The 14936-nt window shown below is 35.3% G+C and overlaps 1 protein-coding gene across 1 annotated transcript; it reads right to left on the bottom strand.

Moving 5' to 3' along the window:
* Positions 1-2133: 2133 nt before the first annotated feature.
* On the bottom strand, positions 2134-13147 carry LOC113756753 (long chain acyl-CoA synthetase 6, peroxisomal-like). The gene is made up of 23 exons (XM_027300292.1): positions 12716-13147; positions 11807-11867; positions 11651-11728; positions 11416-11487; positions 11240-11321; positions 10883-10988; positions 10726-10802; positions 9953-9997; positions 9763-9849; positions 8667-8756; positions 8485-8564; positions 8311-8404; positions 7491-7579; positions 7317-7405; positions 6945-7074; positions 6733-6851; positions 6170-6293; positions 6003-6089; positions 4862-4965; positions 4706-4791; positions 2951-3037; positions 2756-2842; positions 2134-2587 (listed from the first exon to the last, which is right to left on the bottom strand). Exons 1-23 carry the CDS (start codon positions 12846-12848, stop codon positions 2489-2491), a joined length of 2106 nt encoding a protein of 701 aa, XP_027156093.1. The 5' UTR covers positions 12849-13147; the 3' UTR covers positions 2134-2488.
* Positions 13148-14936: the final 1789 nt, after the last annotated feature.

Raw genomic sequence — 14936 nt, 5'->3', positions numbered from 1 at the left:
AAATAAAAAATAAAAAAATATATATAATATGCGTAATTTTATTATTAAATAAAAATAAAAAAAAAAATATATATATATATATATTTATATACTCAACTCGCGAGCTAACGAGCTTAATATTCTGAGCTCGAGCTCAATTAATATCGAGCTCGACTCGAGCTTGACTCGAGCCGCTCGCGCTCGCGAGCCGCTCGATTCGTTTGCAGCTCTAGTTATGGTCACACCCTGGGGATGGCAATGGGGCGGGGGAAGGGGGAGTTACCCTCATCCCCCGCCTCGCCCTCGCCCCGTCTCCTCCACGGTCCTCGTTTCCATGTCAGATTAACTCTTTTTTTATATATAATAGTAAAATTTTAAACCATTTAATTGCCGTAAAATGAGTATTAGTACATAAGATGTCAGAGATTCATATCCAAAGCCTCAGCATAGTTTTACAGCAACATAGAGCTTTTCCCATTAAGTAATAGCATTCATAGGTCTCCTGAACTAATTAGCTAAAGATGACCCGTCCATAATAAGTTATATCCATGGCTATCTAAAAAGATTTAACAACTTAGAATTCAACAAACTAAAAACACTTAACAATAAATTTAACTTTTCTCTTCATTGAGATAACTCAACAACTTCAGAACATTTGCTCTTCATCAACCTCGAGATGTGATAACTCAATTGATAAAGCAACCCTGACATTCATGGCGTGATTGTTGTTGATCGAACACATAATTGTGTAATTCTTGTTTGCCATCATTCTTTTTACTACCACTTCGAAGTAACATTTGCCTAATATCTTGTTTAGGCCTTTTAGCACATCTTCTGTAATGATCATGCAATGTACTGGTTCCATGAGTGCTACCTATCTTGTATTTCTTTTTACAATACTTGCACACACCATAAAAAATGCCATCTTCACCTTTCTCTCTATCAAAATGTGCCCAAACTTTCGATTTAATTTTCCTTTTCCTCCTTCAATTTCATATTCATCTTCTTCTACTGCATCTGTCAAGTAAATTGATTCAACATTCATTGATTGTGGAGTTGATGAATTATCCCCCTGTTCAGATGTAATTACATTTTCGGACTGGTTCATTGTGATAAGAAATCTACAAAGACAAAAAAGCAAATAGCACAATAAATGGACTGACCACAAAAAAAAAGCAAATAGCACAATAAATCAAACTCCATCAGCTAGAGTTCTCAATCTACCCGTAAAACAAAAGCCCAAAATGAACCAACCCAAGTCAAAAGAAAAGACCAGAAACAACGGGATGATTTTGTGAGACGATGGAAATCAGCTGAAAAATCAAATCGCAAAACTACAATTTGTAGTTCTTAATCTCCAGCAACCTAAACGTGAAGTATTAGAAAAACAAAAGTAAGTTTTAAGTGCCACGGCCCACGGCAAAGGAAAGAGACATCTAAAGGAATTGACAAAATTTGACAAAAATGGAATCTTAAGCTTTAAGCACCACGGCAAAGGGATTGACACAGATGCAATCATTTATTCACCACGCGTGCTTCATTAATCTATCAAGATAAGAATGATAAGGGAGCAAACCTAGAAAGGATTCAAGAGCGGATGAAAGCAAAGCATGAAGAAGAACGCAGAACAAAGAGGGTGGAAGGTCCAAACCGTGCGACAGTCGGCAGATAATGTGAAGGAGCAATTTTAGGAAATTTAGGGTTGTTTTATGTGTGTGTGTGTGTATATATATATATATATATAAATTTTTTTTTTTTTTTGCGGGGGACGAGGTGGGGGATGGGGCAATCCCCCGCCCCATTTTAAGGCGGGGGGAAATATTTTGCCCCCGTCCCCACCCCATTCTACCCCGCGGGACGGGTGCCCGCGTTGCCATCCCTACATATTGCCTTAAAAGGAAGTATAAAGATGTTCAAAGCTTCAAAAGAAAAGGAAAAAAAAAAATCTCTTTCGTTTTCCGCTATACCGCTACTTTTTTCCTTTTTCATCTGACAACAATCCAATCAATCAAATTGATTAGCATTCTCTCCCAAGAGGTTTGAGGCCTGCTGTCTACGTGTTTACTATGAAGTTCAGAAACATGGCGCAAAACTGTGTCAAGTCAAAATTGTAACAGTTCAAACAGCCAGAAGAAGAAAAGCGAAAACTACGTATGTTCACATAAATTATTTCTTTCATTTGGCAATTATAAATTTGTAGCTTAACAAACCAAATATCTGTCACCATTATAGTTGTGCCCGTCAATGCTAAAAGATGGGATGCGTGGTTACAGCAGTACTATCAGTTATGGAAAAATATTCGTTCTACAGCAGCTAACTACGATAGGGAACCGAGATGAATTATGGCCTAGGTCCCCCATTATACAAAAAATTGCAAGAGAGCTCATAAAATTGCTCTGCCAGCTTAAATTACAACAACAATTGACATCATCTGGCTTATTGATTTGAAGGAGAAAAGAAAAGTGTTAGTATACAGCAAAGCAAAGCCTCTTTATGCTTTAATATATGTTCATAAAGCACTTTGTGGAGTGGGATCAGAGGTAGAAAGCGATGCATACATATCAGATATTGCCTTTGCAAAATACTCCTTTGCTTGGGCCCTCTTTACCTGACATGCAGAATAACGAATCAGTAAAGGTAATAATGCTCATCTTCATGTGTAACCGACGATAGAAGCATGGTACATAGCAGGCACCGTCGATGTCTATGAAATAACAATCTCACTGGTTTTAAGTTTTACGAGTCCTAACGAAGTGAGAAGCTAAGGGACAGTTACCTTAAACGTCGGGGTGAGAAGGCCATTCTCCAAAGTAAAAGGCTCAGGAAATAAAGTGACTGCTTTTGCAAATTCGAAACCCCTCAACTGTTCAATATAAGAGGTAAGCATTTATTGACGGGTTAGCAATCAAATCTGTAACACCAAATCTTAGATGAAAGTCGACAGAAAAACTTCCTTATTTAAAGTTACTACCTGAGCTTCTCTTCCTACAGCATCCATATCAGCTAGAACAGCAGCCCTTGCTCTTGGATCATTACATAGCTCTGCCAAATCTTCAAACTGAAAGACACAATTTCAGATTGGATGCAAACAATCAAAATCTCAATGGATATTGAAAAGCCATTATATTGCAGAGTATCACACAGTTGTGAATGATTTACAAGAACTACACCAGGCCTGGTCACCAAGAAAATTCTTGTCCTCAACTTTTTCTGGTAAGCAATAGAATGTATCGCACTGCCCCCAACTTCGTAAATAAACTAAGAGGTGATTCAGCCGAGTGACTTAGACCCAAGAAGTACGACTCCGTTATCAAGCCTCTTCAATGTGCTCCTTTGCCACTTAAGCAAACACAGGAGAACCACCAATGATAAGAGCACAATATCTACCATTCTCTGCCCTCAGTTTTAATAGGTCACTATGTTCTAAATAGAATAGAAATCAGAAATCAAAAGGCTGCAGGTGCCTGTTGCTAAATCTACTTAGTTAGTTGGGACAGAAAATAGCAAGTTTCTCGTCAGTGTGGCTCTTCTTGACATCCACATGATCATTTAACAGATAAACTACCCCAATCAAACTTCCCACTTGAAATCTCTAATCAGTCTGCTCAGGCAGCTCATGGGTCTGGAAAGCAATTAAAAAGTAATAATTGCTAAACATAGTCAGCTTCTGCGTGAAAGATCAAAATGGTTTACACAATCAACTTGTAAAAGATCCAAGTAATATTTGATATTCAATCTAGTGAAGGAAAAAAGACAAAAAATAAAAGGTCATCTGAAAAATCAATCATCTAAAAAAAAAAAATTAATTACCATGCTGATCACGCTCTTTCAAAGGTTGTCTGGTTGTAAGCTCTTTTAAAATAATCAGGCAAGTTAGCACCTTAAATATGTCATTCACTTCAGAACAGCTTTTCTAAGAAAGCAATTAAAAAGTAATAATTGCTAAACATAGTCAGCTTCTGCATGAAAGATCAAAATGGTTTACAAATCAACTTGTAAAAGATCCAAGTAATATTTGATATTCAATCTAGTGAAGGAAAAAAGACAAAAAATAAAAGGTCATCTCAAAAATCAATCATCTTAAAAAAAAAATTAATTACCAAGCTGATCACTCTCTTTCAAAGGTTGTCTGGTTGTAAGCTGTTTTAAAATAATCAGGCAAGTTAGCACCTTAAATATGTCATTCACTTCAGAACAGCTTTTCTAAGAGAAGCTAATACATTGTCAACTTTGGTTAATCATTACCACAATTGGCAATTTACAACTTTAAGAAACATCAAAAGCAATGAAGGGCTTTAAGTCGAGTCTAAATTCCATTCTTAAATACCATAGGTAAAGTCAATGAATTTGCCCCTGGAATAGCACGAAGTACCAGCAGGTTCTTATTACAGGAAGCAATTACATGCCTCGTATTCATCTAGGCGAACTTCCAGGCTAAATGAACAGATGAATTCCACGGTCCAGGATATAAGCAAACTTAAGATGTTCTATAGACAAGGAACAAGCCATCAAATTGATACAAACTTTAACATGTCTTCCAACAGTTATTTGGTTGAAATTAGAAATGGTAGACAAGGATCCCATGAGCTAAGGACTTGCTACGTCCAATAAGCACATACAACCACTTTATCCATTTGATAGCCAACAGAAATGCACACCACTCTAAATGACATCAATTGCAGAGTTCTATTCATTATCTCTTACACAAAATCAAGAGGTCAATTACCTTGATACCTTCTGAAGTGGCCCATTCTTTCAACACATCCGGATCTACAGATACTACAGCCACTAATGAGGAATTGAAGCTATCACCTGCAGACATTAACATAGGCTTACCAAAAATATATTGAATAGATTTACACACCAATAATCATCTCCTTACCATATATGAAGCACTGAGCAACAAATTTGCACTTGGCATAGACATTCTCAATCTTCTCAGGAGCTATATACTCACCCTGTGCCAACTTAAATATGTTTTTTTTCCTGTTTTCAGAACCAAATTAATAATCAATGATCAATCTTATTCTCATTAACATGTAAAAGGTTGAATTTGACAAAGTATGGAGAATATTGTGTACTTCCAAAACTAAAAATCCATTTAGAAGAAATCTGGCTATTCTTCAGCCAATCCGGGGTCCACAGAAAAAATTAGCACAACTGTAAACATTCTTTGATATCTTTGAAAAATAATAAATTTAGGAATAATTTCAGAAACCTCCCCTGAGGTTTCTGACAATTTTAGACAGCTTCCCTCACGTTTTGAAAATTACACATACCTCCCCTAGAACATAGGTTTGGGTTTCACCTTGATGATATAAGACCAAAAAAGTATATGAATGCCCAAAATTGCCCTCATCTAATTTTCAAAATATGAATAATCATTAAAAAATTTTAAAAATCAAGATTACACTTGTATACCACAAAATTATGAGTTTTATTACTTAGCCAATGTCCTGAGTTTTCCTTCCCATGGTTTTCTATATCCATCCAAAATTTCAAACTCTTATCACTTCTTCTTTTTCCGAACAAACTCTTTATTTTAGATGCCAAAATCCACCATCATAATTCTTACCTTTATAATTTTTACCTCTCTATAGGTTTCTTCCATATATTGCCTACCAAACCATCAGTCATAAAACTCACAATCCTTACCTTTTCCCCACTCAAACAGCCAAGATTCTTCCCTTATTGAATGATAGAATGTAACGATTTAATGGCCATGGGTGAAACAATTTCGTCGCAATGTGTGGCCTAGTCAAGAAGAATTGTTTTCCTTTTTTTTGTTATCTTTTTTATCAATGGCTTGTCTTTGGAAAAATTATGAAGGTTATCATAGTCATTGTTTATCATCAGGGGAGGTAAGTGTAATATTAAAAACCTCAAGGGAGCTCAATGAAATTGTTAGAAACCTCAGTGGAGGTTTCTGAAATTATCCCATGAATTTAAGCACACTTCATTGATGACCATGATGCATGGACCAATTTCAAAACCAGTATCTTAAAATTTAGAAGACATATTACCTATCAATTATCTTAAGGCGCCCTCCAGGTAGCCACAACCCAATATCTCCAGTATGCAACCACCCCTCATCATCCATGACTTCCCTCCTATTCAACGAATCAGGTCAAGATTATGCTAATTGAAAAACTTAAAATTAATCACAAGGTATTGCATAAAAGATGCATACGTTTGAATTTCATCTTTGTAATAGCCTTGGAAGATAATGGGACCCCTTACACAGATCTCTCCACGTGGATGAGGCTGATCCTCAGAAGTATAATTCATTTCAGGAACATCCACAAGCTTTATTTCTAAATGCAATTTATAAAAGGGCAAAAAATGACCATTAGCATGCAAGAAAGAAAAGTTTTTAAGTAATGAAAAGATTAAAGATTCATGACTAAGGAATAAGTAAACATGACCATTTACATGTCAGAAATAGATATGAACAAACCCAACCCCATTCATGACTCGGGAATAATCAAAGATAACTCTTGAAGCTTGAATATCAGGACTATTCTCCAAAGGTCACCACCATTGTGACAGCACCATGCTGTTACAGGTACTTGTAATTTAACAATCCAAAATCTAGAATTTAAATAGTAGCTTCAACAAAACTTTTTCAGTTTACCTCACAGAGTCAAAGTTTGTGGTAAACACTTCAACATGTAATTATAACACAGGTTTATTTTAAACCAGCAGGCATTACAGTTTTTTTGTTTTTTTGGCTTTCATTACTTGAAAACTTACCACAAGCAGGATTTGGAGAACCAACATGACCAACTGAGACGTCACCTTCATCCATAGAGCTTATGACACAGGATGTCTCAGTCATTCCATATCCTTCCATAACTCGACAGCTGAAACATCTGCAACATGCATGTAATAAATTATATTTGTTTGTTGATCCCTCGTACATGTGTCATGGTGATATTCCTTACAAAGTAATATGTACAACTTACACCCTCAGAAACTCCAAGATATCAGGTGACAAAGGTGAAGCTCCTGAACACATGAAGCGGACTCGACCTCCAAGTTTTTCCTTAATTTTATTGAAAACCAACCTATCCCACATGGGTGATGGCTTTCTACCTGAAACATTAAATAAAGTACAAATGAGTGCAGAGCAAGAATAACGAGGCAGAGACATTAACACATATTTAAGACACCACTTATGGTATTCTCATTAATCTTCTATTCAATAAGCATCCATGCGTGAAAATTATTATGTAGCATGTGAACACCACATGCATGTGACCTATTACTCCTGCCTGGGTTTGAAAAGCACAAAGAACAAATTCAGGGAGTTTAATTCGAAGTGCTGCAGGACACACCGTTCATGATTGCCTGCTTCTTGGAGTGGTAAGCGGCATTAAATAATCTCTCCTTCAGGGCCCCAGAATTTTTTACAGCGTTCGTAATCCTACAATAGGCAAATTGAGTGGAAATTTGAGAGATCAAGGTACAAAGTGACACAATGTATGTATTAGAGCTTTGCCCAAACATACCCTGCATATATTCTGTTGTACAGACGAGGGACACTGCAAAATATAGTTGGTCTTAAAACTGCCAAATCATCCATCAACTTCAAGTTGTCCTGCATGTTGATGAGATATCTATACATGAATACAATTTTTAAATGAAACATATTAAAAAAAATTGGGGAGATCATGAAGAAAAAAGCAATTCACAAGAACATGACCAAAGCAGTAGAAAATAGTGAAATTTGCTATCGCTACTCTTAAATGAGTAGTCATAATCCTTTTGCCCATGTGAATTTGTAATGTTTGTGTTTTTATGGTTTTTAAATCATGTAAAATATCAGTTCCTGTTTTCTTTCAAGTTGCAAGTAGATCATTGACCTGAACAGAAATTTTTACTCCCGATATTTTTAGCACAAAATCTGAGATCTAATTTCGGATGAAAATGCCACTGTATAAGAAACAATAGGTGGGCAAGGTCGGTACTTAATGAGTCCATGGGTAGACAAGATCACCTGTAAGGAATTTAAAAAGAAAGAAAAGACCGTAAAACAAGTAAAATTAACCCAAAAGGACTACAGGTGATCTCAAAATGGTTTTGGATGCAAGAACTGAAGAGTTGCCTGTGGTTGTTGATTTCTTTCTCATTTAATACTCTTTCTTTTTTCTTTTGCTCCTTCAAGGTCACGGATTATGGTAAAACTTATAACTTCCCACGTAGGCATTTTTCACTTAGATGTCAGAATGCTTGTCAAAATTTAAAAGAAAATACATACATATTACATTGAATGAAACTGTCAACCATATCAAATGTCTATAACTGAACAAGGAAATAATGCAGGCATACCCCCTGATAGAAACCAATAGCGGCACCAAAATAAATTGACATAACTTGGTTGGCTCGCTCATAGATGTGTGCCAGAGGAAGGTAAGAAATATAACTGCAGAAATGAACAAGCAACAATTTGTTGGTAGAAACATACATAAGGGGTATAAATCATAAACCAAGCACAAAACTCACATGTCAGAGGGATGAAACTTGACGTTAAGACTCACGCCTGCAACACTTGCAATCAAACTGGCATGTGACAAGACCACACCCTTTTCCATGGGTGACAAAGACAAAAAAAACACATTAAATTTGCACAATATCAATCACACTGAGATTCTCACAGAAGAAAATACTATAGAAACAGAATCAACCTTTGGTGTCCCAGTAGTGCCACTTGTATAACATATAGTTGCAGTTTCATCAGGCTTGGGAGGGCAAAATGGCTGAATATTTCCACGACCCTGGAAAAGAAAGTCCAAACTTATCAACAATAAATTCGTCCAAAAGAGAAAAACTTCAAGTCTTTTCCAGTGTTTATAAAATAGGAGAAAGGGGATTTCAGTTTTACATCAATAAACAGAAGGGAAAAAATAAAAAAGGGTAAGGCGACGCGCTACAGCAGTTTCCTGTACTTTCTCTATTTTCAACACATTTACAAAAAAAATAATAATAAGAAGTAAGGCAATGGGCTACTGCAGGTGCCTGTATTCTTTCTATTTTCAACACATTTGCAAGAAAGGTAGGTAAAGAATAATTGTAGTGTCTCCTAATTCTTTCTGCAACGTTTCAATTCCATTCCACAAAGTCAAGATTCATGGAAAAAAATGATCTGTGATTATCATAGTGGTAAATTTTATTTGTAAAAAGATGCACCTTAATCTATTGGGAGATCAAAGGGAATATCAGAGGGAACAAGACATACGCACTGTAAAGACGATAGTTGAAGCAAAGATAAATTTCCACTAACTAAAACCCAGATCAATAGCAACAAAAATTAGTGTAAGATTTTGACAGCCTCAAATTTTTAAATTTCTTTAAACTTTCACCTTTTTCAATTCTCCATAAGACACCAAATATAAATTGTCAACTTCTTATGTATCACAATTTCTGTACTTTGAACCAAAAATAAGAGCTTGATATACAGAATCTTGCTTTACAATGAAGTGGGAACTGATGAAGCAAAGGTCAGAGTCGAACTTGATTGTGTAATTCACTTATTCTTTTGTGAGTTAAGTTTATTAAAAAAAACGTATCACCATTCAGTAGACATGACAAAAGAGAGCTATATAATTTGTTTTTCCCCTTCAGTATTTGAATAAGTGTCACCATTATTACTAATAAAATTCAAGAAGCAAAGAGCGTCCAAGCCTCATTATTCCTCAAAACAAAGTCATGCAGCCAAACAACATAGCAAAAGAATATAAAAAATGTTGATACAGACCACCACTGACAACAATTTTCAACTACCTGATCAAGTAGTTTTAAATACGAAATAACTTTAACTCCAGATGTTGAAGGAAGAGATGGGAGATGCTCATCTACCCCTCCTACGACCTGTATATCATGGAATATAGTATTAAAAAAAATGAAAACAACAAAGTTTGGTCTGCTAGAAAAGATAATCATATATTTGACAAGAAGATGTAGAAGTACATACCACTATTAAACGTACAGATGAAATCTCAGATAAGAAGCTCAACAACTGCCAGCATTCAAAAAGAAGCATCAGATGTATATCAAATATTTGGACATGCTCGTCAAAATATATATATTAAGTTTTAAACTGGATTTCACATTTGAAACAGATGGAAAATAAATACAAGGCCAATTTCAAGTCTTAGTGGGATTCAACATTGACACAAAAGTAGAAGGAAAAAGGCGACTGGGTTCAATAAACAAGATATAAGTTAATTACACTAGAAGCCTAGAACAGCTATCTGTTTAAAGGGAGTTGCAGATCATAAATGCATCATACTTGCAAAGCTTATCTCCTAATTCAATCTGGGATAAATTGTCGAAGAGATCAGAATCTGAAACTCATTTCTGTCCAGAAACTGAGACTTGGATTTACATCTATAAGTTTACTAGTAAGTGCAGAATGTGCAATTAAGAATAATATAATTCGAAATAACACCCACAAAGGTCATGACCTAACAGTTCCTCATTTCAGGACACCTATTACTGCATACATGTTGGCTACCCTTCCCATTAAAAACTCATGCAGTTTCATGAATCCAACTAAGTGAAGTCAATAAATGGATGCAACCCTTTCTGTGCTGCACTACATAACGAGTACGATGGATAATACTCGTAGACTATGGCCCCATGATGTATTTGTCACTGAATGATTTTAACAACAGAATAAACAGGTAACCTATAAGAGCTAAATATGCATTTTTTAAAACAATAAGAAAAGAATTATAAACTCACTGTGTTCAGAGTGCTTGGCACACAAAAAATGGCCTGTACATAAGCATGATTCACAATGTACTTAACAGCATCTGGACCTGAAGAAAGGGAAAAAGTTTTGCAAGTTCAACAGCCTTCATCAGACCAAAAAGAGTTATAAGGATGGACAACTACACACCGAGAGTGTCATATAAAGGAACTGAGATATACGAATATGCTGAGCAAGCATGATCCACAATAAGCCATTCTGGTCTATTTATGAAGTAAAGTCCAATACAGGATCCCTGTTCATGAAAAACCAATAAGCAATGATTACTTTATAAATTCACGAAACAATTCCAAAAGTAATCTTGATTTATATATAACATCAAATAACCAAAATAAACAAAATCTATGTGTAGCTAAATGTGGCATGCAAACATGGCCACAACAAATAGGCAAAAAAACTGGGAACCATTGTAAAGACAAAGATCAAGATTAAATTCTGGTACGGGTCCATCAACATTACAGAAGTTTAAGAAAATGTTTAACTTACTGATTGTATTCCATGATTGCAAAGCCCAGAACCTATTGCCGATCGAGCAGTGGCAGCTTCACCATATGTCATCCATTTGTACCTTCAATGCAACAGGTCAATTCAAATTACTCTCAGGAGTCTTATCAAGTATCTATACTGATATGTTCAAAAATGTTATTCCCAAGCTAACTTACTCTCCAATGGTTCCATCTGCACGAATTCGAGTACCCAAGTACTTGTAATCTTGGAACGATTCAACGGCATATCTGAGCACACAAAATGAAGAGAACCAATTAAGACAAACTTGGTTAAGGATAAATTTTGGCAAGACACCTGAGCAAGCAAAAGTCAAAACCAGAAAATCATGAAAGACATCAAACTTGAAGAAGCATATTACTAAACTGCAAGAGAAGTATAAAATGATCTTACACAAAGTTGTCATGTAATGTGCCAATTTCAGGATGATCAGGGAACCTAGTAACAAGCTTCAGAGGCGAGCATGCAGATCTGTGATGATCAATAACTTAGTGAACTGAACGAAAATGACAGGGAGCATTTCAAAAATTCATATGCAAGAAACCTGACCTGTATACATTCCATTTGCCTGACTGCAATTTTTCAGGTAGAACTACACTATATCCCTGACCTGATCAAGTTTTCAAACCATCTTTCAAGTGTAAATTAATATGATATGAATCATTGAAAACTAAGCATAACGGACACTCACAAAAAGCGAAAAATAGCTGCAATAGCCCCAAAGATCTTTTATTTTAGTCCTCAACCAAAGCATTTTTGTCGTATTGAGTTTAAAAATTCATGACTTAGCCATATAACATTTTGTAGGTGTTCTGACCATACTCTGAATCTATCATTATTTACTGCAGCAAATTAAATGACAATACAGTTATTGGTGTTCCTTTCCTTTTTCAAACAAAGAAATTATTATCCAAACCAATACCAAAAACTTCTTTCTAAAGAACAAAGTCAAGCATACAAGAACAAAAAATTTCCCTACCTTCCAAGTTCGGTCTGGAGGCTCCAAATAACTTCTTTAGAGACCCTTTTGCTTTTCATTACAACGTAACAATTGCATCAAAGTTCAAACTTTGATTTCAAAAGAAAAGCAGAAAAACAGAAATTTGATATCTTTAATTCTCATTGCCCAAAATAGATAAATTCATCCTCAATTAAATCATCTTAAACAATAAGTTAAACAGTTTGTCACCTGGTTTAACAATAAATTCAGACAATCTTCAGACGACACTATATCAATACCGATAGCCAATTCAAACAAGAAGAACGAAAACCAAAATCATTACCGTTAAACAATTTCGACATTAATGCATTGCCGGACGCATTAGAAACTTCAACTACAACCACCACCACCACTACTAACCAACAAGCAAACTTCTACTGCGTAAATAAACAAATTTAAATTTTTTTTACAATGAACAACAAAGAAAAAATAACAGAATAAATCGAAAAATAGATTACCATGAACGAATTCACCAGCGGTCTCATTCTTGTGGATCTGCCGCAAGTTCAAACCGTCGGCGGCTGAAATTAGATGTCCTTGAATCGCTCTCAGCCGCCGCTCGGCCGTCGACGATGATTCCTCCAAACTCATTTTTCTACAACTAAAAAAAAAATTTCACCGAGCTAAAATAAAAGAAAGAGATAAAACTTTTCGAATTCTTGAACTATCTCAATATATTCTCTGTTACGTCGTTTTAGGCAATCAAAATAATATATATATTTTTTCTGTTATTATTTGGTGGCCAAATCGGGCACGCTTTCCAAAGGTGACGACCAATAAAATAGTTTTTTATTTTTATTTTTTTCTTTTTCTGGAGCAAGTTTTTTTTCTTTCTTTTCAAAGGAAATTTTCTGAAGCAAGCAAGAAGATAGAGACGGAAGTATGGGAAGGGATAAGGGTCGCTGTTATTAAAGCTGCGACGTTTTTGGTGTAGGGAGAAGGAAGGCGAGTGGCTAACGTAAGCGGCACGTAAATCCAAAAGGGCGTGCGAGCTATTTATTTAGATTCGACTAAAATGAGCCGGCAAGGCGGATGAACAGGGAGTAGTTGATTGGCGCCATTTTTATGATTTTTTAATTGATGATTTGGATCCATTATGGTAGAGTGCGTGACTTCATTATGGATGTGATTGATGTTTGGCTATTAAGAAGTTTCAATAGCATGAAATGGTTGATGGGGCTTGAAATAGTTTGACTGATGTGGCAAAGTACAGGACTTCATTCTTTTGATGGTATAGTATGAAACAGTTGATGAGGTTTGATTGATGTTTGGCTATTCGGAAGTTTAAATTTGGATAGGAGTTTATTTGGATGATTTATTTGAGATAATTACTGTAGCATTTTTTGTGATATGATGTATGTGAGATAAAAAGATGATTGGAATTTGTGAAGCAAATTATTTTATCTGAAATCATGCCAATCCAAACAAGTTATTGTAGTTTGATTAATGTGTGGAATGTTTGTCATTTCCTTTTTGATATGTTGCTTAAAAATATGAATGGCAAGCGGGTGAGCTTGGATTGGGAGGCTTTTCCATTTCTTCAAAAAATTGTCCCCACTACTTCCATCCCCCACATAACGAGTTTCAGAATCATCGATTTTAGTTTAAAGACCGATAATTCCATTTCTTCTTAAAATGAAACTTGGACTAACCCTTAAAAGACAGTTGTGGTTACGATTCTTGAACGATTTTATTTCGGTTCTGATTTCGGTTTCTTTAGATTACAATTTTAGTTTTTTTATTTATTCTTAAATACTTATTTTTATAAAATTGATTCTATGAAAATATGACAATGAATGTAAAATATATATAAGAAATTTATTATATTATCATATGCAAGGAAAAAGAAAAAAATGATGCAAATTTTATGAAAAATATCTCATTCTTGATTAGATTAGATTGGTCTTAGACTTAGACTAATCATGTGGCATGGACTTACTAAAAAAATAGGACAATGAGTTGTTGGTAGGGATGGCAATGGGACGGGGGGCTCTCGGGGCGGGGGGCAGGGGAGTATACCCCCACCCCATCCCCCGCCCCGCCACCCACAAAAAAAAATTATATATATAATTATATATAATATGTAATTTAATTAGTTATAAACTTATGATAACGATATTATTAGTTAGATGTATTATATAATGTATATTAGTGTATGTAATATAATTGATATTATCAATTATACGAATAATTAGACATGTCTACTAATAGAATTTATTAATTAGTTATACTAAATTTACTAATACATTTATACTAAATTTCTAATTACACTTAATAGAATAACACTTTTTTCTCAAAAAAAAAAGCACAAACACAATAATGAATTAGTGATTGTATTTGTACCAAAAGTGAAAACTTAACTATTTTAGTTGTATTTATTTCATCATGTTGGATTGTATTCAAATAACTTTTGTTTAATTGTTTTTATGAGTTTCAATTGTAAAATTAAAATGAATAATAACTTGATGATATGTTGATATTTTAGTACTTGATTATTTATTAAAATTTAACTATAATAAAATTTTATTAACCCAGCGGAAAAAATTTTATTAACCCTGCGGGTGCCCCCGCAGGGGAAGCGGCAGGGGGGGGGGCGGGCGGGGGCGGGGGTGGGGGAGTTTGTAGGCAGCAGGGCGGGGGATGGGGGAGGGGTCCCCCGCCCCAACCCCGCCCCGTTGC

Source organism: Coffea eugenioides, unplaced genomic scaffold, assembly GCF_003713205.1.
Source record: "Coffea eugenioides isolate CCC68of unplaced genomic scaffold, Ceug_1.0 ScVebR1_2468;HRSCAF=3498, whole genome shotgun sequence".
Taxonomy (NCBI): Eukaryota; Viridiplantae; Streptophyta; class Magnoliopsida; order Gentianales; family Rubiaceae; genus Coffea; species Coffea eugenioides.
The sequence above is the reverse complement of the archived record's forward strand: the minus strand, read 5'-3'. Positions and strand labels throughout refer to the sequence as shown.

What these genes read in the sequence shown, in the direction of transcription:
- LOC113756753 (XM_027300292.1), bottom strand. Translation starts at nt 12,848, where the DNA reads ATGAGTTTGGAGGAATCATCGTCGACGGCCGAGCGGCGGCTGAGAGCG. An exon ending in CTATTGGTTTCTATCAGGGG is followed by an intron (nt 7,580 to 8,310) that starts GTATGCCTGCAT and finishes ATCAACATGCAG; the next exon opens with GACAACTTGAAGTTGATGGA. An exon ending in CGCCTTAAGATAATTGATAG is followed by an intron (nt 4,966 to 6,002) that starts GTAATATGTCTT and finishes TTCTGAAAACAG; the next exon opens with GAAAAAAAACATATTTAAGT.